Source organism: Xiphophorus maculatus, chromosome 9, assembly GCF_002775205.1.
Source record: "Xiphophorus maculatus strain JP 163 A chromosome 9, X_maculatus-5.0-male, whole genome shotgun sequence".
Lineage (NCBI taxonomy): Eukaryota > Metazoa > Chordata > Actinopteri > Cyprinodontiformes > Poeciliidae > Xiphophorus > Xiphophorus maculatus.
Genome location: NC_036451.1, coordinates 24,963,159 through 24,990,631, shown reverse-complemented (window position 1 = coordinate 24,990,631; position 27,473 = coordinate 24,963,159). Strand labels below are relative to the sequence as shown.

General features: G+C 40.2%; 2 protein-coding genes across 4 annotated transcripts; one reads left to right on the top strand and one right to left on the bottom strand.

Annotated features, from left to right (window-relative positions):
- Nucleotides 1-6,858: 6,858 nt before the first annotated feature.
- Nucleotides 6,859-16,206, top strand: LOC102219825 (cyclic nucleotide-gated channel cone photoreceptor subunit alpha-like). 2 transcript variants are annotated; one of them, XM_023339972.1, is made up of 9 exons: nucleotides 6,859-7,145; nucleotides 8,516-8,628; nucleotides 8,755-8,844; nucleotides 10,196-10,300; nucleotides 11,663-11,722; nucleotides 12,189-12,383; nucleotides 12,515-12,616; nucleotides 12,698-12,804; nucleotides 12,912-16,206. In XM_023339972.1, exons 2-9 carry the CDS (start codon nucleotides 8,516-8,518, stop codon nucleotides 14,306-14,308), a joined length of 2,169 nt encoding a protein of 722 aa, XP_023195740.1. In that variant the 5' UTR covers nucleotides 6,859-7,145; the 3' UTR covers nucleotides 14,309-16,206. The 2 variants fall into 2 exon arrangements, with proteins under 2 accessions (XP_023195740.1, XP_023195739.1); XM_023339971.1 differs by having other exon boundaries at nucleotides 10,151-10,300.
- Nucleotides 16,207-16,786: 580 nt separating this feature from the next.
- Nucleotides 16,787-26,016, bottom strand: LOC102235488 (ubiquitin-protein ligase E3A). 2 transcript variants are annotated; one of them, XM_023339969.1, is made up of 12 exons: nucleotides 25,692-26,016; nucleotides 25,519-25,582; nucleotides 23,472-23,517; nucleotides 21,919-22,175; nucleotides 20,640-21,841; nucleotides 20,396-20,540; nucleotides 20,061-20,266; nucleotides 19,148-19,312; nucleotides 18,414-18,569; nucleotides 17,424-17,497; nucleotides 17,088-17,231; nucleotides 16,787-16,982 (listed from the first exon to the last, which is right to left on the bottom strand). In XM_023339969.1, coding segments are annotated over exons 3-12 (2,472 nt in total). In that variant the 5' UTR covers nucleotides 23,474-23,517; nucleotides 25,519-25,582; nucleotides 25,692-26,016; the 3' UTR covers nucleotides 16,787-16,861. The 2 variants fall into 2 exon arrangements, with proteins under 2 accessions (XP_023195737.1, XP_005804487.1); XM_005804430.3 differs by lacking the exons at nucleotides 25,519-25,582; nucleotides 25,692-26,016 and adding an exon at nucleotides 25,380-25,444.
- Between the last annotated feature and the right edge of the window lie 1,457 nt (nucleotides 26,017-27,473).

The window sequence follows — 27,473 nt, the reverse complement described above, 5'->3', positions numbered from 1 at the left end:
AAATAATCTGCGACTGAAATAAACATGACATTTGTTTAGCCTTTTTTGTGGTTGTTGTTTTCCATGACTCATAAAGACTCTTCACTACAACAACAAATAAACTCAGACGCCATGGGATACGCAAACGGAGACGAGGTAGGTGGTTTGTTTACAAGTATGAAAAGAAAGTAGTAAGGGTTGAGATGACAACGCAAAGGTATGAAGCTACTTTTAGCCTCCCGGAAGCAAAATATCTCATTTCACCCCCCAAAGGGAACTACCATACTACTCGAGCATTCCTTTGGGTTTAGTTCAAGTTGGCCTGGATGCGCCACATACTATAAGTTTGAGCAATCTAACATAACTCCGGTTCTGCTGCATCCCAACGATGTCTGAAATTGGCTGAGACGTGAACTTGTCCTATACGCACATTGTCATGTGTACAAAAGCTGCTGCAGGCAGGCAGGTTCTGCAGCAATGCAGCTAAAGCTCTTGTGTTATGAACAATTCATATTAAATAGGGTAGAGTTTCAAGTGCATTTAATAGTTTCCGATGTTTAGTGTGACCAAAAGGTAGCGTCTCTGGAAAATGTATATTTGGTCCCACACTTCTGCTTAACACTGCAAAAAAAGAAAGTATTTTTGGCCTAGTTTCTGGTGGAAATATGTTGTTACATCTTAAATGAGATTTTTTTTAAAAAAACCCAAAAACTCGCAAGTAACTTTTAAGCAAAATATAGAATTTTTTTTCAAAGTCAATTTTTTCTTAACATGAATGTTTAAAAACTACTAGTACTACCACTGGCAGATTATTTCACTTAGGACATGGGAAAAAATGTCTTCATATAGTTAATCTGCCAGTGCTAGTACACTAGTACTGTAAAAAGTACTAAGTTTTTAAAATCAATATTAAGGAATTATTTACTTAAAATAAGCTGCTATATCTTTCTAGAAAGATTCTAGTAAGTTAGTTTTGTCTTATTCCAAGTGCACAAAGATATTTGCACTAGAAATTAGACCAAAAATCCTTGACAAGACATTGTGTTTTTGCAGTGTCCATATTAGTTGGTTTACTACCATATGAGTGTAATTTAATGTTTATATAAATCAATTTAAGTAAGATCTTGTGTTTTTGCAGTGACACTATCATATGGATAACAGCGACGTATTGGTTTAATTAAAGGTACATTATCTCAAGTTTCAGAGCACAGAGATGTATACCTGCATCAAACTTTTCGCTTTAAAATTTCTCGATTTGTTGATACTTTTTTGTTTTTAGCGGCTTAAAAAACTTCTGCTTTCTATAATCGCAACATATAGAAAAAAAAGAATCTTAAAAAAATGCCATGTAACAATTTTAGGAGAGAGACGAACAAGCAGCCGAAGAGTGTAAAACAATCACGAAACAGAAAGAAACCATCACGATGAGGGAGCAGAGCTTCTTCGACAAAAGACGCCAAACATGTCCTTGTGGTTGCTATAGTAACCACGTCCGAGTGTTTGGCAGGGGATAAGTCATCTCCTCTGCCGAAACAGAGCAGACGCACTTCAACCTCTAGCATCTGATGAGCGATGTCCACATCATCAGAGGACCCTCAGCAGCGCTGAGGACCCTTCAGCTGTAGAGTTCAATCTGAGAGCGTTTCGTAATCATCACAGGCGCGTGTGGCATCTTAAAAATGTCTTCCTCCGACGTAGGTTAATGTTTGTTATGTAGATCTGACACAGGTCTGACCTCTGTGAATTTGTTTAAAGGGCCAGTATTATGTAAAATTGACTCTTTTTTTCTTTAACTTTACTTCATGTTTATATATGTTTAATCTCAGTACCTTTTTTTTTTTTTAGTTTAAATCTGATTCAAAAACGGTTTCACTTCGCTTCAGGCTAAAAATAATTCTCAAACTGTTCTTGAAATTGTGAGAAATACACGTCTACAATTAATGACAACGTTGATAATTAGGATCAATTGTTATTTCAAGATCAAATGTTTCTCTAAAATGTTTGCATGTGAGTTTATTGTCACCTTTTCCTTGATTCCTGTTCCCTGGTTTAAACAAATAAGAGTGAGTGTATTCCTGACGTCCAGTCAAATACTCCTATTTCAAGTGTGTGAAGCCAGGAAGTTATAAAAAACACTTGACAGGCATCAAAACCTTTGCAAAGCTCCGCATTATGAGGCCTGTCTTGCTAAGACGCTAATGTTCACGTTTACTGAAATCGCCTCCTTGCAGTCAGAAAGTCTCCGGTTTCTATCTTGCCTGTTTAGTTTGCGTGTTCCCCTCATGCCTGTGTGAGTGCTCTCCTCTTTCTTGCATGCTTATCATATAATCAGTGATTTGAAAACACCTGAACAAGAGTGTGTGAATGTGGTCATTTGATGACCCTCGTGCCTCGGTGTTGGCCATGTGACAAGCCGGCCAGCCGCACCGAGCCGGACGAAGCCGAACGAATAAATGAATTTAAACAATGCAATGAAAACCGAGCGAGCAGATTAGTTATATTATCGGGTTAATTTTCATATGTACAAAAGCTGCTGGCTGTGTTGTTTACTTGCTGCCTGAATAAGGCTTCCTTTTGGCCGGCCGCCTCAGGGAGCTTTGCCTTGGTGCCTCTCGGTCCTCAGATCAGCAGCCGCAACCAAATCCGCTCTACCCTGAAAAAAGAAAAGAAAAAAAAAAGGTTTTTCTGAAACAACTTAAGAAAAAAAAATGACTCTAATTTGGTACAGTTAATTTTATTCGCAATAATTCTGATTTGTGATTCTGAAATCAGATTTATTCGAATCGGAAATGTAGCTTGAGCAACACTAATCAAATCTAATTTTTTTTAAAAGTTGATTCAAAGAAACATTTTTTTGTGTGTGTATGAGTGCTTTTTGTTACGATCTATGTGACAGGCAAAAAAAAAAAATCTACAATCATTATGTATATATATTTTTAAATGAGTAATTAACAGGGTTTCCCACAGAAAACTTGCTAAGCAAGGTGCTTGGGACGCTACGGCAGTCATGCAGCGGTTTGCTGTGTTTTTGAGTTAAATTTTTTTTTTTAAATAGTTGACAGGAAATTTGAAAATATCACAGACTGGAAAATTAATACCGAAACTCCAAATATAACGTCTTAAAAAAAAAGGCAATTAAAAAAAAACAAACTAAAATAAGTAAACAATACTTAGCCTGGTGGGGCACAAGGAAAGCCTGGTGGCCCACCAGGCTTATAATACGCTGGGGGAAACCTTGACTAATACAGTAAAGTTTTTCAACAACCTGAAGAAGTGGAATATTGTTAAATAGGGAATTAGGATGTTGTAATTTCCACACATCTTGTTAGCATGAAAGTCTATCAGATGGAGATCAAAAATATGAAAGCAGGCGTAAATAAGAGACTTGAGAGCTAACTTCCTCTTCTGAAACTGGAACATTGGTCAACATTTTTGATTATTTTGATGATGGCATTTGACAAAATGTAACATTTACTGCTTGCTTCATATGATGTTCTATCTATGGTGTAATGCACTTTGAAATGCTGAGGACAAAAATGTTTCTAGTCTGAACAAGTTCAACACCATAAGACACAAAATCCAACAACTACACGACAACATGGTGGTTCTTCATCAGCTTTCATCAAAAACTAATCTCACAAGCAAGAATAAAGAGGCCCACAGAAAAAAAATAGACCCTAAAAATTTATTAGGACTGGCATCTAAAATCTTTGATTCTTTCTTAGGGATGAGGAAGTCAAACAGCCAATGAAACGAGACAAGCTTAGATTGCTCCTTGTAAGGAAACTGTACTTTATATTACACGACATTATTGCACAATTCTTTCTTGTTTCGATTACGTCGGAGATCCCAGTGAAGCCCGATCGTGTTTCGTTTTAGGCCACAACAAAATGGCAAGAAGTTTGATTTGGTCAGATCTAATTTGATTTGTCTTGATTAGATTATATTCAAGCACATGAGTAACACTTTAATTTAATTATGATCAAACTGAATCAGAGTACTTTGTGGTGAACATTTTTCTTCGCCAAGAGCTTTGCACACTAGAAGGGTGCCGGTCCTGTGGTTTGCTAATGTTTAGTTTGAGAAAGTGGTCCAAAAATCTCCAGTGAATCCACTGTCTTTATTTTTCATAAGACCTACTTGCCTCACAAAAGATCTCTTCTACTAAACATCTAGCTTTAAATAATCTGCTTTGCTATATTCTACAATAGAACAAGAACAAACCGAGGGAGGGACAGTTTTTACAACAGGACTGTAACCCTGAAAAATGCTTTTTGACACTATGTGATGTCATGCTACATTGTGTACAGTATAGCGTATTATAGTATTATTTATTTATTGTTTGATATTATTGCACAATGGAGAGAACTGTGCCCCAATCTCGTTGCGCTAGTGTGCACAGTTATGAAAAGTACAATGACAATAAAGATGTTACGCTATGTTGCGCTACGCTACGTTGTGCTACTTTGCGCTGCACTACGCTACACAGTGTTACGCTACGTTATGCCACGTTGCGCTACGCTGACTTGCGTTACGCTGCATTGTGTTACTTTAGAATAGAAATAACCTTTTGTGGGTGAATTCAGGTGCACCAACTGACAGGCAAGTCAATGAAATGCAGATTCACACAAGAATGAAAATATAAACAGGAAGTAAGATTAACATACCGTACAATAAGGACAACTTTATAGCATGACAAAAAATACACTTATTAAAAAATGTATTCTCCGACTCAAAGGAATGTGCACATGATTCATTTTAAAAATGTACAAAAGTGCATGTACATTTGGGCATATAAAGGCAACAACAGACTATTTTTAAGAAGAGCTGCAAACAGAGACTTATTGAGTTTGTCTGGAGTAGTGATGGTCATAGTGTAACAGCTGCTAGGAGGAAGGATCTGAGGTAATGCTCATGTGTGCACTTAGGATGCAGCAGTTTGTCACTGAAGGAGCTCCGTAGTTCAGCAACAGCTTCATGCTTGGAGTGGGACATACTGTTCATCAGTGTGATGTTACCCAGAGTCCTGGTGTCTCCTAACATCTGCACTGAATTGCTGGGTCATCATAGGACAGAGCTGGCCTTCCTGATGCTCCTCTACCCTTCTTTCCACACATATTTGGTGTTTCATAGCAAAGTGTAACTTACAAGAGAAACTGAAAAATCAAAAAATGAAGCTAAAGCAGAAAAAAGAAAAAATGTCCTCAGCAGCAAAAGACAGCATGAAAACTCCAAAACGTGAGCATTCGTTGCAAATTCCCATGTAAGCTAATGTGTGAGGAACAGCTGTACTTTGGAAAAGCTAAGATTTAAGATGCTGTGAGGGCTCTCTGACTTTTAGCAGGAACGCCAAGACGCTCTCATAAGATCACTGTACCTGAGGGCTACTGGCCAATTCACTCCCTGACTGAAATAAAATAGATCACACTTAAAAATAAGCAACTTATTTTAAACCCACTCTTAGTAGGGATTAATCTAAACGATATCACAGTCCTCATTTCATTCAGCCTGTGATAACCGTAGATATGAAAACATTTCAAATGTATGTTTTTTTGTTGTTGATCAAATCAAAATAAAGGAGACAATCTCTAATGGACTTTCTCAGCTGAAAACATCAAAGTGCTGATAGCAGGGAAACATACAGCGTGTGTCCGACGGCGTACTCAACGTAATATTAACACAAAAGGCAAAACGTTCTATTGCTTTAAGCAAGGGGGCATTAGCTGGCTGAAATAGGTACTCAAGTCTAATCTGGGATTAGCTTGGCAGCGCCGTATATTCCCAAGGGATTTCTCTTTAACCTTATGCCTGGGCCGACGAGCAGCAGGCGGTTGGACGGCACGACGGCACTATAACGAGACCCGTGATGTTTTCTTTTAGAAGTACCGTAAATATCCTTACACTTCACACGAAATACCTCATAATCTGTTAACATACCCATTTGTGGAGTGGTCTTCACAAAACCCTGATGTCATGTCCCTGGAGAGTTTGTGGGAAGAGCTGAAAAGGTGTGTGAGAGAATTAAGGCCTCCTAAACTTTAGTCACTTATGTCATAATCTTTACACAGTGTATATAAAATATATTACAAACGTGAAAAGCCTCCGGCTTCAGATTTAGACTTAGACTGATCCAAATAAAACAATGTTGCAAAGCGTCACAGTGGACCGTCGGTGGAGAGCCGCCATCACAGCACATTCATGTCTTTAAAGAGTGGCCCAGTCAAAGTCAAGACTTGAAATGTGAAAAGGTTTGAGGGATATAAATATTTTAGTGAGGGACTGAATATTACCAAATAAATGAGGGTCATAAGAGAAAATGGTATTAGCGTATCAGCGTAAAACTGAAATAGACACATTACAGCGGTTCAACGATCCGGTGAAGACGTCTGGGACGACTGAGGAACCTCTGGAGATGACAGCGCAAAGAAGAATTTCACATAATGAGATGGTCATAGAAAAACAGAGAGTCTTCAGTCAGAGGCTTCTTCAAATTCTCTGTAATACAGACTGCTACAGGAGATCTTTCTGTCCCACGGCCATCACCGTCTACAATAACTCTCTGAAGAATCTTGAGTAATTTGAGTTACAGCAAAATGTTATTTGGATTGGGTCAATAAAGTATTTTTTTTTTTAAATTTGAAAATAACTGCATTCATTTTCTCATGAATATATTTTTAAGCTTCCAGTAGTCACGCTGATTCAGACACCCAAAAAGATTCAAATCCAGCTGCAAGCTGTGATCTGACCACGTAAACATTTGCAACTAGATGTTTGTTTGTTTGTTTGTTTTTGCTAACCTGTTGTCAGAGAAGGCCGTGGTCATGGCAGGTGCAGCAACGGTCCAGGACTCCTCCCCCCTTTGTCTGTTCCTCTGGCGCTCCGTCTGCACAGACCTCAGGCTGAAGAGCTCCTGGATCTAATTATGGACAGCCTTCAGTTATTTTTGTGGTGACTGCGCACCGGGGACTACTCCACTGGAATACCTCGCTTGGATCAAACAAATCGCCAGCAAAGACGTAGTTAAAAAAAGAAAAAGAAAAAAAAAGAAAAGAAAGAAAAGAGAAATCCCACTTTCATTTGGGAAGATGGAACTGTATCAAAGAAATGAGAGGATTGTGGTTACTGGGGCCAGTCTGAGAATGTCAGCGTGAGGAATCATCAAACAAGTGAGTAACAGGTTCACTGTGATTATTTAGCTGCAAAATGGAATATTAATGGTTAGATTTAGACTTAGAGTTAGATTTACTGTCACAGCACAACAAAATGTTGTTGCTTGGCTACTAGAGGATACATGCATTGTTAATTAAAAAAGTCCTGTGTGCATATATATATATATATATATATATATATATATATATATATGACTGTTGAATCATTGTATGGCTGCAGAATAGTGAAGCAGTATTGCTTGCTTTAGATTTGCATATCATGTACGGAAATAACATCCGTTCAAAATAGCTTTTAATGCATGATATGTCCTTTTTGTGAGTTCTTCTGCTATTTTGCATTGTTTGATTTTATATTGTTCCTCTATATACGTGTCCCTGAGAACTAAGAAAAGTGCGATCCCAGTACTACCATTATCATTATTATTATAAATCTGTGTACAGCAAAGCTTTTTGGAGTACTTTCTCATCCTTCAAATTCGGTTAAAGAAATCCGTAAATTTGCCTCACAACGCAGGAAATGGCAGTACTGTGTCATTTCCTGACACTAAGCTTGAGAATAAGATCTTGACCCTTTGACTCAAAAGATATTCAAACCACAAGCGAAGTGACGCTGAGTGACCTTTGCTCTCTGGATGCGGCGCATGAACGCAAACAGGCAAGTCAATGGAGTTGCTGCGCCATATGAGTGATGCTCCTCATATTTACGGCGCAGACGCCGCTGATTTCACCCCCCGTCACCCTTCAAACACTTAGCCTTTTGGCAATGCTCTCAGTGTGATTGAATTTACTGGGGGTAGCTTAACTCCTCGGTATTAGCTGTAATCTACGTGAGTGCACGTGTTACAACCACTGGTTTTACCTGGAGATCAGTGAGTCATCACCTGGACAGAGACAAGACGACACGTTTTAGTGAAAACAGAACGTGATCACGACAGCCGTACATTTTCAGACTCTGGTGTGAATCTCTGCGCAACATGTAAAAATTGGACCTTTTTCTTCCCCAGATCAGGCCGTCTCTGCAGGCTGCTGGGACTTTCAGCCACTTACTGTTGTACTTGCTCTCTAAGCTGCGCTCTAATAGACTTAACCTGCTGTATACAACAACTAAACACAGCCGCTGCATTCTACCTGTAAGCCATAGCTTATTTTAAAAGCTGGCTGGGTGGGTTCGTCAAAAGACGACGCTGATCTTGTTTAGTGTTCACGGAACAAGAAGTACGTTTAGGTGGCACTCTCACACAGATGTCGGGACCCAGTCAACACATTTACACCTTCCATTAATTAATTAGTTAATTCACGACGATGTTTCAGTCCGACTGAGCGTGCATGTGTGTGTGTGTGTGTGTGTGTGTGTTTGTTCCTCACAGATGGCAAACAAGATGGCAAAAGTGTGCAGTGAAAGCTCCTTTTCAGCAAGACATCGGCCGTCCACCAACACATCCGACGATGAACTCGCTGCCATGGAAAATGGGGACAGCAGGTCTGAAAGCCGAATTAGGGAATAAACTCACTTTGCGTTCTGATACCGGAGATCGTTGGAGTGCTGTCATCATTTTTAGATTCCAAGATCAAGTGAATGTCTTTCACCTTATCTGCTGTCTCCTAGGGCCCACTCTCTTCGTGAAGACGCCTCCGCGAGAGCCTGGTCCTCAGGGTCTCATAGAAGCCCACACAGAGGTGGCGGGGCATTGGCCAGGTGAACTTCTACGCACTTTTACATTCTGAGTGCTAATAAGTAGGTGTAGAGTGAGAAAAAAAACAAACTCATTCGACTGTCTAGATTTAGATTTACAGCACCAGGGACTCATTGTGTTGCATCTGCCGACTCAGTTCTTTGGGTCCAGATCAGCATTTCATTGGTTCCTGATCAATTGAATGGATGACAAGAAAACAGAGATGTAGGCCAAGACTTCCTGGTTATTTTAGAGATGCACCGTAATCTAATAAGTCTTCTGAGAATTTTCCTTGGCAAGTAGAGTTTGCTTTGTTTGCTCTCCACGTGGATGTTTGCACCAAAAAGGTGCAATGATTTGGTGAAATGATTTGGACTCATTTATGCCTTCTGTACTGCTAACAGGAAGTAAAGATGCAAAGCCTAGTTTGTCTCTTCCAGCAGGAAAAATATTGTAAAGACAACAGTAGCTGCGTTTCAATTACAAATGTGCCCAAACTATAGTCAATACTCCGCTAATTTCAAAAAGCAGCAAGTTCACAATTGAGGTGTTTACTTTAAATCTGACGTGAATAAGTTTGTTCACGCAGTAAGTCGTTAAAAAACATGTCGTACCACCATCCTCCAAATACTTCCTGTCGTCTTCTTCTTTGTGGTGACTGTACCAGCAACCAGTGATCAACAACCAGATGCGAAATAAAGTATTTCCATTGCAGTTTTGCAAAACAAACCGATTTCAATTGGGCCAAAAGGCCACCTCACCCCAGCGCCAAGACTCTGTATCGCCGTTTTATTGCCGTGTTCCCATTAAGTGAGTTTATTTTCAAAATGTTAAATTGCGCAATCGTATGGTCAACGGAGGCCATAAGCACAGAAGTGCAGCCGGAAAGTGAAAAGTGAAAGTAAATGCGAGGATGTACTTTGACATGTCAGCCTATCTCTACCTTCAATGCCTTCCTTTGCTTGACCCAAATTTAAACAGAACCTGTGAGCTAAGAAAGTTCAAATTCCAATTGTGTTTGGGGTGAATAAGGACAAAGACTGGAGAAACTGAACATACCAATAAAAAGATGTTAATGGATATTGGGAGAAGGTGGAAGTTTATATAGTCACTATGGAGATCAATATATTTATGCACATTTACTTCATCGCCTTACCCAGCCCAACAAGTACTGAATCAATATTAAGAACTTGTCTTTTGATACATTTGTCATTATATTAGTTACCTCCATCACAACTTGTATTTTCTGTAAGCTAACATGACGAACAATCCATCCCCAGCCTAGAGCGATGTCACTTTGTACCGTTTCACCTCCCGCTGACCTTTTAGGCTGTCTTACCTCTTCCTCATGCTGCGGGACTTGGTGTCTCACAGAGTGAACCCCATAGAGGAGAGGAATGACTCCTTCCTGGAGCGCATCAGAGGCCCGGCCCTTAAAGATGCAACCAGTGGGGAGAGCGACACACACAGAAAGAAAAAGTAAGCATGCTGTTGTTTTGTAGTCACTAGACGGCGTCCATTTACAGTATAGTGTCTTTTGAAAAGGCGCTACGTTAAACAAAATCACTTAGCGAGACAATTGACCCGGAGAGCCACAGTTATCAATCAAATGCTCAACATTGGATTCTACAAACTGGGTTTGCACTCTGTTATGATTAAGCTTGCCAAAGCAGCACCTCCAAAACGGGGACAGCGCCACCAAGGTGCGGCGCCTAGAGACGTAATGTATCAATTGTGACATCATCCCACAATACAATTTTTATCTCTCCAACATTTGAGTAACATTAAATATCGGATTTAACTCATTCGACGTTCGATGAGTTGAATGAGTTATGTCCACTTAATGTGAAAGATTAACAAGAGGGATTTAATCAACACAATGTTTTTTATTTTCTTACATCTTTTCAGCTGGCCTCGGTAAACAGAAGGATGTTTTTTTTTTTTTTTTAAATGCCGAGCATCCCGGCAAATATGAGACAGTTGGCAACCCTAGTTTTGACCCAGACCATTTCTGAGAACCAAAGATCTGTGTTAAATCTATGGTACGCTAGCAGGTGGTGCTAACAGTGACATTAATTACAAACAAATGAGAAAAACAAGAAGGTCCTGAATACCATAAACTGATTTATTTTTGTCTCAAAGTGTGAGCTTGGTCACACCCGAGTTGAGTTTTTTCTGCACCTGCAAGTTTGAAAAACATGGTGTGATTCGCTGCTTGTTTTTAACCTAGCTGGTGTTAGCGAAACAAGCCGATAACTATGGAAGTGGTCAGGAAAATTGGGAGTCAGTGGTGGGAATGTGCAGACCTCTGTGTATCCAGTCCATGACACAAAGTTTTATAAAATGTCCTCTTTGGAAATTGTGTTTTAGGATATTTTTTTTTCCTCAACCCAAGACTCAGCTTGGGTGTGGACAAGAGGCAGAGAGCAAAAATAAATGAATAAATAAAAAATGTTTGCAAAACATCTACATTAGTGCAGGCAAGGCTTCGATATGTGTTTTGTATTTATTCTGAAGACAAAGACTAAGTAAGGGCAGCCTATTATTTTCATTAAAGCTTCTGAAAAAAAGGATTCTGACGTTTTAATTTCCATTGGCCCTATGCCTCTTCAGCACTTTTTACATTGTCAAAGATACAAGAAAATAAAATTCAGCACTGATACTGTTAAAAACCCCCAACTGAAAACAAAAAATAATCTTGTATATTAGTTTGTTGGCTACCTGTAAAGAACTTAAGTTTTTATTTAAAAAAATCCCTTTCACCTTTAGGTATTTTAGTATCTGGAAATAGATCTTGGTAAGATATCTTAAGACGTTTCTATCTGTTTTTCTTTTTCTAAGTCTTTCCAGTAAATGGCCTCTTGCTGCTTACAACATAAATAACTGCAACAACACAGATGAGTAAGTGTATCCAAGTTTTCAGAAGTAAATATCATAATACATTTATTCATTGTAGTGTTTGTAGCCTCCCCCCTTGTAGCTAATCCAGTTAGCCAGTAGCAAGAACAAAAACCGTAGAAAGTGTATTTCCCTTCTTCCGGTTCCTTTTACAAGCATCATAAAAATAAATTCTGATACTAATTATGGTGATAATGACACCTTCCCCTCGACTTCTGAACTTTTCCTGTTGCAAGTGGATGTGGGTTTGCAAATTAGAGACGAATTTACTTCCATTAGAGCTCTAAGCATGCTGCGCCATCTGCTGGGTGATAAGATGACCTACATCGGACCTGGCAACAAAAACCTCAACCCTAAGTTGGTCTTCCTGAAGTTGCTCCCTGTGTAGATCGGTAGCTTGCACCTTTCGCGTCCCTCCCTACTCCGAGTCCGTGTCCAACACTGCTAAGACTGAGCTTGTGATCTCTAGCAAAAAAGAGGACAAAAAAGACGAGATCAAGAAAGACGAGAAGAAGGAAGAGGAAAAAAAAGACGACAAGGACGGAGACAAGAAGAAAGAAGAAAGTAAGGACGAGAAGAAAGATGAAAAGAAAGACGAGAAGAAAGATGAAAAGAAAGACGAGAAGAAAGATAAGAAAGACGATAAAAAGAAAGAGGAACCTCCGTGAGTATTGCGTTAAGAGACTGTAGGCCGATGCAAGTTCAGCTTGTAATTTGAATTTTAGAGAGAAAAAAAATCTGTTTTCTCTGTAATGTTTTTCATATTGCCACTATTAAGTACCAAGTTGTTTCCAGGAAAGAAATCTGGATTATGGATCCAGCTGCGGACCAGTACTACAGATGGCTGAGTGTCATTGCGGGCCCAGTATTTTATAACCTGATCATGATTGTAACAAGGTACTGTCTTGTTAGTACTACTATTATTTTCCTGAATACAAACATTTCTTTGCAGATTTTTGCTTCTCTCTCTTTTTCTAGGGCCTCCTTTAATGAGCTCCAATCTTCGTATACCAAACTCTGGATAGTCTTGGACTATACCTCAGACGTCATCTACTACATGGACACATTTGTCAGATCGAGAACAGGTCCAAATTCTGGAAATGTTTAATGAAAGAAATGGGTTTTTTTATGCAACTTAATCTTCACTCTATGTTGTGGGCTGGTCTCTGATTTTGTGCTTTACTTCTCTTAGGTTACCTTGAACAAGGACTGTTGGTAAAAGATGCCAAAAAACTGAGAGATAAATACAGAACGACATCTCAGTTCAAATATGACATGATTTCAATGATACCCACAGACCTGCTCTTTCTGCAGTATGGATTTGACAATCCAGAGTTTCGTTTCAACCGTCTTTGCAAAATCCAGAGGCTCTTTGAGTTCTTTGAGCGCACCGAGACGAGAACCAGCTTCCCGAACATGTTTCGTATCAGCAATCTCGTGCTCTACATCCTCACCATCATCCACTGGAATGCTTGTGTTTTCTTTTCCATTTCGAAAAGCATTGGCTTTGGATCTGACACGTGGGTCTATCCCAACATCAGTCACCCAGAGTACAGTCGCTTGGCACGAAAGTACATCTACTCCCTATACTGGTCGACACTCACCCTCACCACCATCGGAGAAACCCCAGCACCAGTAAAAGACGTTGAATTCCTCTTTGTCATTGGGGACTTTCTCACCGGTGTGCTAATCTTTGCTAGTATCGTCGGTAACGTTGGTGCCATGATCTCCAACATGAATGCCTCTCGTGCCGAGTTTCAGGCAAAGATCGACTCCATAAAGCAGTACATGCAGTTTCGAAAAGTCACCAGAGACTTGGAGGCCAGAGTGATCAAATGGTTTGACTATCTTTGGACCGAAAAGAAGACCTGCGATGAGAAAGAAGTTTTGAAAAGTCTCCCGGACAAGCTTAAGGCGGAGATCGCCATCAACGTCCATTTGGATACGCTAAAGAAAGTGCGAATTTTCCAGGACTGCGAAGCTGGTCTGTTGATTGAGTTGGTGCTCAAGCTGGAGCCACAGGTGTTCAGTCCCGGAGATTACATCTGTAAGAAAGGGGATATTGGCAGGGAGATGTACATCATAAAGGAAGGAAAGCTGGCAGTGGTGGCGGATGATGGAGTCACTCAGTTTGTGGTGCTCAGCGACGGGGCATACTTTGGAGAAATCAGTATCTTAGGCATCAAGGGGAGTAAAGCCGGTAACCGACGAACGGCCAACATCCGAAGTGTGGGTTACTCTGATCTCTTCGCCTTGTCCAAAGACGACTTGATGGAGGCGCTCACCGAGTATCCGGATGCCAAGAAAGCTCTGGAAGAAAAGGGCAAAGCCATCCTTATGAAAGACAACCTAATCGACGAGGCGGTTGCGAATGCGGGCGCGGACCCCAAAGATCTGGAAGAGAAGATTGTGAAACTGCAGGACAACCTGGACGGGATGCAGACCAAGTTTGCTCAGCTGATGGCAGAGTTCACCTCCACCCAGGCACGGCTGAAGCAGAGGGTCACTCAGATGGAGGGAAAAGTGAAATCCATAAAACCGGAGGACCTCGCCGAAGTGGTGGCTGACAAAGACAAAAAGGTCCAGTGAAAGAAAAAAAAAAAAAAACATTACTGGAGAACTTTGAAAGTGATTCTCTTTTATTTCATATCAATGCCCACATTTTTAACTATTTATACGTCGTGTTTATTATCACCACATTATGTGTCAAACTGTGTACAGTGAATGCAGAGGGTCTCTTTTTGTGCTTTTTGACTAACTGCTACTTTTGTCATCTTGAAACATTTTGAGTGTGTTGAGCGGAAGCACTTGTTTATGCCAAACATTGGCTTTTCATAGCCTTAGGATGACTGTTTCCCCCCCTCTGATAAGAATTCAGATTATTCAGGTAAATGTATTGCTCTTCTTAAGCTGCATTGTTTACTGTATAAAAATGTCAACATTTAAAAAAGCCAGGATTGTTTATATGTTACTGTCAGCATACTCTTACAAATATGAATGTTATATGCAAATAAAATGTTCATATTAAATAACTTCTTTGTCCATGTGTGGAAAAAAAAAAGTCAAACTTACTTTGAAAACAGATCATATTCAACTAATTTCTGATGGACAGTAACTAGCTGCTTATGACTATTACTGTCTTAACAATCCCTGCCTTACTTTACATTTCCAGCCTCTTTAAATGCTAGCAATCGAAAATAATTTGTCAATTAACAAATAGCTGGAACTGCTGAACACTATAACTCCTCATACGGCATCTATTGCTTAACCTGAGAAATGAATTTTAATGTTGGTGTTTCTAGATAGCTTTAAACCACCTAAGTAATATCACACTGGTTCCTATCCAGCCAAAATTGTTGGTCTATGAAAAAAAACATGCTACATTAGAAAATGAAATGCATTTTAGGAAACATCAAGTCCTACCACATTTTGTAACTTTGAATGTCACTTTTTGAACAGTACCGTCTTATCACAGTGCACTGTTTACTTAATAGAGTTAAAGTGACCATTTTGTTTAATTTATTTATTTTGACCATTTTTAATCATGCACTAACCAGCAGGGGATGCTTTGAGTGCCCCATGTGGTCAAATAGTTAATAGCTACATTAACCAGAAAGTAGGTTGAGCTGTTGTCAGTTGTAGCCAGTTCAAGACTCCAGGATGTGCGTCGTCAGAGTAACATGACACGGCGCAAAATCACTGCTGAGATATTAGCATTAGCCCAACATCCTGGCACAGAAAAGAAATCTGTGACTTGGCTAGTAATCAAATGCCACAGTTAGGTTTTATACCATGCGAATACAGGAATTTACAACAAATCTACAATTTTTCACCTTTATTTACCTTGCATATTGGAGAGTTTACAGAAGGGTTTTCACATTTTCTGCAAATTCTTTACATACCTGAGATACTTGGCCAAATCAAACACTTATTGTGGCTGTTTCCCTTAAACAGGCCTTGCACATTTGGCAAGTGCGCAAATCAGTAACTCATAGGAAACGAGTCAAGAGACGCTTTCTTAAAAGATCTCACACACTAAACCAATCGCTAAGTATTCTTAAAGGGGCGGCATTATGCACTTTCCAGGCACATGGTGCCATTTTATAGCACAATCGAGTAACTACGTTACTGTCAGTTCTTATAAAATGCTGTATATATCTAACATGACTGGAAAGAAATTTGACTTTGCAATTAAATCCTTGATATTGGGCCTCTGTCTCTTTAAGAAGCTCCTGTTCTTTTTGAAACTCAGCCTTCAGGAAGTCATCACAACGTTTCTCCATTAAGCTGCTTACAGCCGTCCATAGGAGCATTGCAAGTAGTTTACTAATTGCTACTGCCACTAGTCTGGAGGAGCTGAAAGGAGTGGAAAATGTGGCGTTAGGTGAGAACAAGTGTTTATGTGCCCACAATGGTTGCCATGGGAGATTCAAGGATTACTCAAACAAGCACTAAAGAAAAAGCAACACTCCAGGTGTGTTTTTGATGAGGGAATAACATTATAACATGATGTAAAGCTAAAACAAAAAGCCAATTTTACCTAACACTGCCCCTTTAAAACACTTAGCCAACACCATCACATTAGGATCACAGCAAACGATATTCAGTCCATATCCGCTACAGGAGGCACGGCACAAAGGTTTCAATCATAAAACGAACTGAAGGTCAGTGAGCAGGTAATACAAAAGGCTTCTTCACCTCAGCCTACTGAACTGACAATCGCAGCCAAGGAGCACCGTCAGGCCCAGTGAGGACTAAATACTGCTACATTTCCAAAAACGTCAGAGGCATCAGACGTCAAACTGACATCATAAATATACTCTATGTGCTACTGTACACGTAAGCGCACTTTCACAGTTTCACAAACGGGTTTTCGCCTTTTCAGGACCAGAACATGTGGGGATGGGAGAAGGCTGAACTTATTTGGGGTTTCTAATGCCTGCACAAGTGACAAGGTTACAAAGCAAGTGAGGGCTCAGCGTGGAAGGCCAACAGTGGAGTTTGTCTGTGAGAGACTGATTAGGCACAGAATTATTATTGCAGCATTTTGTTTGTTGTTGTTTTTTGGTGGTATTCCCTTTTTTTTCTTCTTTTTTTTTTGTTTCTTTCCCACACAGACAGAAAACTCTCTTTGGAAATCCATTACAGCATTCCAAAACCTTTGGCGTAAGTGATGGCCTTGAGGAGTCTCTCTTTCAGTTTGTCCTTGGAGGAGTATTCAGGGAGCAGCAGGGCGTTGAAGCAGGTGTGGGAGGTTGGTAGCCTGCAATGAACCGCAAAAAAAAACAAAACAAAACAACAACAAAAAAACGTTTATTTGAGATGAGTGTGTTGAAATTCAACGGGAAGTTGCCTGGACCAGTTGTACCTGTCTGAATCGGAGCCGTTCTTCGCGATGATCATCTTCAGTTTACCGAGACCTCCAACTGGAGCTCTGTCTGTTCCTGTGGTGAACTGGAGAAAAAGTCGCTTCTGCTCCTCTCCGAAAGAGTGGATGGTTTCCCAGAAGTCTCTGCAGCCAAAAATAAACATTAGTTCAGGATTCCTTTGCGTTCCGCATGTAAAAAAAAAAAAAAGAAGATATTTCTAGACTGAAGTTTTCAATGTTCTCAGTGCTTTAAAATGCTAAACTTCACTATGGCTTATAAACCACATTAAAACATTTATAGCTGAGATAAAAGTTAAAGACAGTGAACGGACTTACTTGATAATTTGACTGTCCTTGGTGTAACCTCCGTCATATTCTGTTGTCTTTTCAAGTGCTTCAAAGTCAAGTTTCTAAGGAAAAGAGAGAGAACTTATATTATCACTTCTTAATACTTTTTAATCTTTTCTTAAACTATGAGATTAAAGGATGCAGTTTTGTAAGAGGAATGTCTGTCCATTATTGCCAAAAACTTAGAAAACAAAGACTTGTTTGGAAAGTTAATCATTAACTTTACTCTTCCATACTACAGTTTATGACCTTCCCAGAAGCAGGAGCTGAGGGTAAAACCACTGTGGAAAGTCTTACAGTGACTTACAAACATTCACATCCACTTTCAATGTTTTGTTGCAGTATAACCACAACGTTTGTCACCTGAAAACCGACCCGATAAACGTTCACAGTCCACGCAGCCATTTTGGCTCTCAGTCCGGCTACATAAAAGGCTTTTATAGCCCCAAATGTTACACGACATTTTGAAAAGAAGATGATTTATAATGATCATTTTGGATAAATATTTGTTATTTTTAGAGAAACACTTTAATTTAAATTTTCCGGGTTTAAAGTAAAGGGAAAAAAAACTTTTGCAAAAGAGAGCATAGGTACCTTTTCTTCTAAAAAGAAAAGCTAGTTTCCAACCTAATGACAAAAAAAAAAAAAAAAGATCTAAAAGTACTTCTGGTACTTTCAATGTCATTATTTTGTGGAAATTTAATGAAGTTGTCCTTGAAAACCTGCTAATGTGGCGAAATGTGGAAAAGGAGGTGCGAATACTTTTGCTTGATAATGTCAAATTAAAAGCATTTAAGATTTGCTTCCAAATCTTGAAGAAAAAGAAAAAGAAAACACTCACTAAGTTTTTATTTAATTTCTAGGCATTAGATTTTCTAAATTGCATAAAACTAGTCACAAAATGAGTTATTTTGTTTCCTATTTAGATTCAATTCATTGCAAAATTTAAAATGGAGGTTGCTGATTTTTTTTTCTCACCCTGCTCCCACAGATCAGAAGCTCGACTTCCTCCGGTCTAAACAAGTATTTGAGCGGCGACTCGTTTGTGACCATCAGGAAACCTTTCTTAAAGGCTTTGAATTGGCTCTCCACACTTTTGTTCAGGATGTAGTCTGCATACAGATGAACAAATTCCTGTGTATTACACACACACACACACACACACACACACAGAAAGAACAACGTTTTTAAAAAGTTCAAACATTTCATTGTAGTTTTGTTGTTTTCTTTCTTGAAATGACAAGTCGGTGTGGGGTTGTTGTCGTGGATACTGTCCAGGATGTTCAGCTGAGCTTGTGTGTCATTTCATTTAGTTCTTATTCCTGTTTTTTAATTGTGAAACACACCTAAGTCAAAGGAGGAACCAGCATGTTCTATATCTGTGTAACTAGACGTAAAACTTTGGAATAGAAGATACTTCGTTCTAAAAGCTTTAAGTCAGGATTTAGATCTGGGAATAATGTTACAACCAAACTGAATCTGTAGGATGTATTTCTTTAAAGTCTGGTCTGATAATAGAACCTAATTGGAAGTCACACAAAAATCTTTTCAGACTCTACGGCAATGATGCCCCAGTTGAAAACAATTCATTCAACCTGCATAAAATTAGGAATTTGCATCGTGTGGATTTCTAAACTGAGGCTTACAACCTTGTGTATAAAATATAAAAGAAGTGTTGGCCACAATCACAGTGAAGTTGGAAAACAGCTCACCTGTCTGTTCTCCTTGGTAACGGGGATCTGGTCCCCCTTCTCCTTCAGGTCATATAGTATGGGGTTTCCAAAAAGATCCGTGTGCGATATTTGGAAGGTGAGCATCATGTCCTCCTCCAGGCTGCCGCTGTACTCCAGCACTTCCTTCAGACTTTGGTAGAGAACCTGCCACAGCAGAAACATGAGACCTGAAGGGCTGCTAGATCTGAAACTAGAAAAGTACTGTATTTTCTCTTTAGAGGGGTAATTCACTTTTTTTATCGGAAAAGTCCTGAAATTTTCAGGCTCAAATTCCAGACTTCCATGAATTTTACATTAGCTTTCCCTGATATTCTTACATAAATAATCAGGCTTTAAATATCAGACCTGGGAAAACAGAAACTGGAAGGAAGGAAGAAGGAAAGAAAGGAAGAAAAAAAAGAAAGAAGGAAGGCAGTGAACAGTGAAGGAAGTAAGGAAGCAAGGAAAGGTGGACAAAAGGAAAAACTAGAAGTAGGATACAAGGACGAAGGAGGGAGGAAAGAATGGCACAAGGAGTGAATAGAGGCAGAATAGAAGGAAGGAAAGAGGAGAAAAGGAAGGAAGGAAAGGGAGGGAGAAAGGAAGGACACAAGGCTGGAATGAAGGAAAGAAGAAGGGTGAAAAAGAAAGTAGCAAAGAAAGAAAGAAGTTAATAAGGAGATAAATAAAAGAAAGTAACAAAGAAGGAAAGGATAACATAAGGAAAGAATAGACATATGAAACAAAGAAAAGGAAGGACAGTAAGAGCGGGAGGACACAACATAAAGTAAGAATAAATATTGGATACAGGGAAGGAAGAAAGGGAAGCTTCAAGACTGGACAGGAACCCTGTCGGTAAAATGTTTACACATCCACATGAGCATGTAGCATCATATAGAAAAAGTTAGTGTACTGGATGTGAGTCTGACAGATCCAGGAAGGTCCCTTTCTTGCCCATCAGCTTCCTGTAGACGACCATGGGGAAATGAACGTCCAGGATGCAGTTGTTGTAAATGGCGAGCCCCAGAACGATCCCAATAAGTGTGTACTGCGCTTCGTTCTCCAACGAGGACGAGTTAAACCAGAAAAGCTTGGTGTCGTTGTCGTAGGTGAACATCCCTGTTAAGAAAGTCATTTACAAGCAAGTGAATGGAAGCTTTTGATGATTTCTACAACGTGAACAAAAACTCAACAGTTACAAAGCGCACGCATTAAGCTTTTAATACAAAACATTATTTCAAGTCTAACCTATGTCCAGATTAAAGATTTCCTCCAAAACCAATTGGAAGAACTCTTTCGACACTCCTCCTTCGTCTACGCCTTGTTCGTCCTCGAACTCAACATACAGCTGCTTCTTCAGGTCTGACGGGTTCTCCATGGAGATCATTTCCAGCTGCAAGAAATAAAATGTCACCATGTATTCACTCACTGGGACCGTGCAAACCATGTTACATCCAACGCGCACCAACACCTCCGACGCCCCGAGACTCACTCTGACGAGGGCGTCGTCGATGATGTGGTCTCGGCGTACTTTGAGTTTCAGATAGGGGTTCGGCTGCTGGCCCTGCACCATGCTGTAGAGGGCGGTGAGGCGCCTCTCGCTGTACATCCGGATCCTGTTGTCATAATAAAGACCCTGGCTCTTGGTGATGACGCTGAGGATGAAGGGGCAGCTCTGGAAGGAAAACTTGGTTTCCGCGTTGACTTTGAAGAAGGTAAAATCTTTGTCCATTTCAATCACTTCGTTTACCGATTCATTGACAAAATCCTCAAACGGGATGAGGGGTTTGACGCTGTCTATGGGACGGACGCTCAGCTCCTTCTCCAGAGGGTCGACCCGCGGGCCCTTCTTGTAGAGCCGGTCTTCGCCCAGCAGCTCGTGCAGCGTCAGTTCGTCCGACTCGGCGTCTTCGTCGTCCTCCTCGTTGTGCTCGACGTCCACCTCCCCGCCGAGGATGATTGCGTAGAAGACAACCCTCAAGCACTTGGTGGCAGCCACCACCGTCTCGTCGTCGTTTATCAGGTTTTCCACGCCATATTCATTACTAACGACTGTGAAGGTGATGAGCTGCTGGAAGGTCTCCATCATACGGCGGACGTGCGGAAGGCCGAACGTCGACCACAGCTTGGACAGGCGAGCGAGGGCGGTGAGCGGCAGCTTGCTCATCGCCTTGCAGAACAGAGGTAACGCCACCTCAAGGTACTCCGGGCTGTGAAGGTTGCTGTTCTCCATCACTATGATGAAAATATTCAGATAATCTGGGTTTGCTTCGTACACATCAAGATATTCCAGGTCAAGTTCCACGTTTGGAGTGAGGTAAATGATGGCGTTGACCAGGGCAGACTCCACCTGGTCGACGGACAGGAGTTTGTCGTAGACCCTTCGAACTGCGTCAATGTCTACCGAAGACTCAAAGGAGTTGGGGATTCCGTTTGGAGTTTCATCGGGCGAGGAAGCAGAGGAGGAGAGCTTCTTCTCTGACGACTGGTCGCTCTGTTTCTCTTCGCCTTTCGATTTAAGAGAATTGAGGGTTTTGGCGGCGGCACTTGGTTCTTCCTTCCGGAAACTCTTCATGAGAGCGTCCGCGTTGGAGAATATCCTGCCAATGACGCGGACGAGAGCAGAGTAGTTCCCTTCTTCCTCGCAGGCACTCAGTATCCTACACACGGTGTGCTCTGTGAGGTAGTGAACATCTGCAATCGGACACCGAACCATTAAAACCGACTTAAGCCCCACATCTGCGACAATCCATAGTCCGTTTTGAAAGTACCTGAGAATTCCTCGGTGCTCATCTCACGCCTCAGCCGCGAATTTTCGTCAGACCTGGACTCGACAGAGGGGTAGTAGTCACAGAGTTTGGCGTTGACCTTGAACAGTTCCAGTGCTTTAGCAGCTGCCGCGTTGTTGCCCAGAGGTTGACAAGTAGAACAAGAGGCACAAAACTCATTGGTGCAGTTGCTATTTCCACAGCCCTCAGTCAACTGTCGGAAGTAGCGTTCAATTAACCGCTTTGCAGTTGCTCTGTTCCTGTGAGAAACCAATAAACAGGGAATAATTATTTACAATATAAGCACAAGTATGGGTTTCAAACATGATCATCCTCCTTAAATATGCTACATTTTGACAACCTCAGTGTGTTTCATTTGAGTTGTGTGTAACAGAACACCATGTACTGACTGTGAAGACAAAGAAAAATAAGACATTTTGGGTTTTTTTGTATTTGTTTTTGAAGGTGACCTTAAAAAATACTTGCATTTGCATTCAGTCTGACATTTTTACCAATTCTTCTTTGCACAATAGCTCAAACTCCGTAAGACCGAACAGAGGCCATCAGTTAAGTTCTAACACAACTTTCAACTGAATTAGGTCTGGACTTTGACTAGGCCATTCTGATACATACTAAACTATTCTACTGTAGGTCTGGCTAGATTTTACTTTGGGGACCTGAATACAAACGCTGATCTCAAATGGATCATTTTCCTTCCACTTTACAGTTATGCACTGCTTTGTGCTGCTCTGAGAGAAAAAGTGAAAAAGGTCAGTGTACTTTTCAACGTACAATTCAAATGAGCTCAACCGTTTCCATTTGCATTATTTATCGTTTTTCTCTCTTTCAACCAAAAACTGGATGACAAACATCTTCAGTCTGGTGTTTTGTTTACAGAGACTTCATAATAAATTTTATTTGTTGCTTCTGTTGTTTTGTTTATTTATTATGGATATTTCAAATCTCTTCCAGTCCCAGTGTTAAATGTTCATTAGAATTGAAGGTTTAATGAGATTTGAGAGCGTGTTGTTGCTTTATTATGCCATAACCGTTATATTTCTTGAAAATGCTCTGAAAAACGACAATATTACTATTTTATCACAATAACGTCTGGGAGAATTTATCATCCAGCAAAATGTGTTATAGTGACAGACCTATAACTTAAATACACAAAACAAAGGTTTTGCAGTAGGCAGGGACCAGCAAAACATTCTCGCAGTAAACCAGGAATAAATATAATACTGTTTTTTATGGTCTTAAAGTATGTATTTGCATAGGAAGGCAGCCTGCAGCTTACCAGATAGGCGTCAGAGCATTACCTTAATAAAATTTAAGAAAAGTTTTTGTGGTTTCAAATCTGCATTTCTGTAAAACCATTGTGTACCTCACTTTCTTGTAAGAGAAACGTAAGAGGAAGTTAATATTTCCTGATTAAATAAAGTGGAATGCCAGTTAGAAACAAATACCTGGTCCATTCAGCGTTATATGAAAAACGAGAAAACATGTCTATTAGAAACAAACAAACAAATTGTTGATTCAAGTCAGAGGAGACTCACATTCGGCTGGATTCAGACGCCTCTCTGCAGGCCAGAGGACAGTCAGCTGAAAGAATGACGAGCAAAAGTATAAATTCCTATTATTTGATGCACATATTAAAAATATATTTATTCCCCCCGCCCCCAACAGTATTTATTGACCAGGCTTTGGTGACTACTTTTTCTCCATTGAAACCTGAAGATTTAATGTGCTAATCTATAGAGCAGCAGCAGCCCTACAAGCCATATTTACAGCAGAGTAAGAAGATTCATAACCCTTTAACGATGCATTTTAATATCTTTTACGTTGCCTAAAGGTGCAGGGAAATGTTTTTTTTTGCCCTTACAGTGTTTCAGATGCCAAAGAGGACAAGAAAGCATCAGCAAGGTCCCACTAATTAAATGTGAATGATAATGTAGACCTGTGTGTGTTTAACACAATGTCAAAAAAAAACATCAGCAGTGACTTTATTTTGTTTTTATGCTGCCTGGCCCCCAAAAACATCCACCTGGATTTAACTGAGCAAACGGGTACAAGAGCCTCCTATTGGACGACTACTGCATGGGTGATTATTGGTCAGCTGGCAACACGTTATTCAACCCCAACTGATGCAATAAGTAGCTTCTTGTTTCTGAAACAACCATGTCAAAAGACACATCCTTGTGTTTATGGGAAAGGCTTTAAATCCATGGCCTTCATCGAGCAGAGAAAATATCTAAAGAGATTGGAGGAATGATTAAAATTGTAGCCTGTTCACTGCTAAAAACTGGAAGGAAAGAGGGGAACCATCGTCTTCAAGGAGCAAATGTGGTTGGAGTCTGGCTCTATGGAAGAAGCTCATGTGGTCCGATGAGTTCAGATCTACCCTGTTCCAGAGTGATGGGCGCCTCGGGGTAAGAAGAAAGGCAGATGAAGAGATGCTCCCATCATGCCTAGTTTCTACTGTATCAGCCTGTGATGACGGTGCTGTGATCTGGAGTAGCTGCAGTCGGTCGGGGTCAGGTTCACCGACGTTGTGCGCTCAAAGAGTGAGGACAGCTGACCACCTGAGTGATCGGGGTGATCGTTGAGGTTGTTCCATCCATTTCTTTTTCTTCCCAGCATCAATACAACATCTAGGTGAAAAGTTTATGCACCACTGGCTGGAAATAAATCTTGTGACGTTGCAGAAGCCAATCAAAAATGACGCAATGGCGGATGTCGTAATCAAAGCTGAGGCGGCCCACTGAAATATTAGAGAGTTTTTTGTCTTTCGGTCGAGTGGCACCATAAGGACACTTCCAAGCTATATGATGTAATTCTTCGGTGAGAATGTTTATCCCAAATGTGGAAAACATCTTCTCACCGGTGGACGTCTCGACAATAAAAACAAGAGCTCCATCTCGATGTCCTTTGGGCAGATGAGACCTAAGCAGAAATGATTGGCAAAACTGCACAACACAATGAAACCAAATCACACCATATTAGTCCAACAGCTGAAGCTTGAAGAGAAACTGGGTCATCAACAGAACCAGCAGAACAACAGGAGAAGGTGTTGCAATCTTTCCCTTAAAGTCCAGACTTCAAGTCAATTGAAATACAGTGAGTAAGGCACAAACTAATGCCTGCAAGCCTCAACCAATTCAGGCAGCATTAAAAATAAGACTGGGTCAGAAGGATGAAGCCAACCCCATTAGAAGAAACTAGTGAAGGTATTGAAGCTGAGGGTGATGTAAACAAAATGTTTATCACATTAGCACTAAATGTGTGAATATTGCTGTGACGTGAAGGGATTTAATTGGCAAGGACATTTTACAGCAAAATGATTACATGTATTTACATGTATTCTCTCTCTCAAAATAACCTTAGTTATTAAGTTACAGAGGTCCGAATTGACACAAAGAACAATCATAGGGAAGATAACAGGTTACACATGATATATAAATTACCTAGGTGTAAAATCCTGGTTATAAATGAGCTCTTAACCTTTAGACCTGGTGAGCAGCAGCCTGCCTAAAATCAAAAGACGGGCACAGTTGAAAATTACAGCAACTAAAAGAAGAGGAAGAGACGAGTAAAGTTTCTCACCACACTTCAAAAGGAAGTACAGCCTCGTTTCTATTACAGGCACTTCTATTCCAGCGATGCGAATCTAAACGAAGGAAACAACACATGACTTTAGTTTCTGCTCCAAACAAGAGCCACCTGCCCAACTTCTCTTGTTGTCACAATTGAATAACTCCGTCGTAGCACAAACCAACCTGTGATTTGACAAGATAGTTCAGCGTATGTCAGTGACGGTGCAAAAAAAAAAAAAAAAAAAAAAAAAATCTCGAAAAAAATCTCTCGTGTGACAGACTGACAGCTCCGTGTGCTCGCGTTTCACTGGCTCCGTCTCGAGAAAACTACTTGTGTTTTTTTTACACGCGTGTTCGCGGCTCGGGTGCGCCGGCGTCAGAAAGAGGACTTATGTTCCGTGTTTAAGTCAGAGTGTAGCGGTTTTCACTGTCATCTTGTAAACAAGAACGAGCTGTATCCCGGCATGCAGCGCGACGCTGTCAAACGTCGTGTACGCTCGCTCCGCTCGCCTTCACGCGCCACATACACGACTGTGAGGGGTGACGAAAACGCACAAAACGCCGCAGGTAAAAGCAGGACTGAAAACGGGGCCCTGTGGAGGAATTTAAAGGGCCAGGTACGAAAAGTTTAAAAGCGACAGCTTTGATTTATTTGAAGGAGGGAGAGAAGGAACAATTAGGACACTAAATTATTTATTCCATTAAATTATTTAAAAAGTGACTTGTGTGAATATAGCAAGCACTTTTTTAAAGAGTGACTCCTATTCTGTTCTTGTTTGAATGCACTACGGATATTTTTCTGATCAAGAAAGTAGAAAAACAAATGACAAAAAAAAAAAAAAAATAGAAGTACAAACCTGTCTTTTAGTAAGACGAACCTGGCAGCACTTAATATCGCTTGTCTACAAAAGTCAGACTACTTGGTTTATTTCATTTCTGTGTGCTTAGTTTAGTGTGAAAAGGAAAATGTTCACTGTAAAATTGTTTTAGAATTTGAAAAACAACAGTTTTGTCCATTTAAAGTGATTCATTTACAGAGAATACAATAACTGCTTTCTGCACAGTTATTGTATTCTCAAAGAGAATGTTTGAGATGTATGTTTTGTGAATCCAAAGTTACAATGACCCACTAAATGTCACAGAAAAGAAAATAGGTGATAGAAGTAGAACAGGGTCTTTGAATGCGCAGAGATTCAAACGTTCTTCACTTACTGACAGAGATTTAAACACTCTGCAGAGCTTTCTTTCCTCCCTCTGGGCTCCGAGTCTTATCCAGAAACAATAAATCACACTGGTCACGCAGCAGGTAGTGAGAACCGGCTGCTGCCCAACTCTGACATGAAGCCTTTTTTTTTTTGTAATTATGCATGACCCAATCCCCACGCCATGCTGTGTCGAAGAATCACATTTATTATTCTATCAATGCTCAGATCAGATATCGAGTTTTACGCTTCACACTTCTGAAAACATGCTTACACCTGACACCGTGGAAGCCAAAGCAAACCCAGAGGTAGTTTAAAGAAGCTGCTGCGAAGTTCAGATGTATTCCTAATCTTACTGTAAAGAAGAGGGTTTTTTTTTTTTTTTTTTTTTTTTTTTAAAAAGCATAATTCTGAGTGTTATGAAGCTGGAGCGGCAATATGTTCAAAACACGTGCCTGTATAAGACTATTCTAAAACATGGAGGTTTTTTTTTTTAAAGTCTGTAATCAGTTATTTGTTTTGTTAGTACAATATTAGGTCCACACTAAGGAAAGAAATAATATTACGCTAATAAACTCAATAGTACAAGAATAAAGTGGAAGTAAAATTAGATTATTCTCGTATAACTGTGCTATTATTTCATTATTAATCATTTTTAATATTGTATTATTGTTAATACTCCGTCCTAGAGTTGAGTCTGCACATAAAAATGTGTAAACCGTGGCTGCAGTTTTCATTGTGAACACTAGACGTCGCTGCAGGC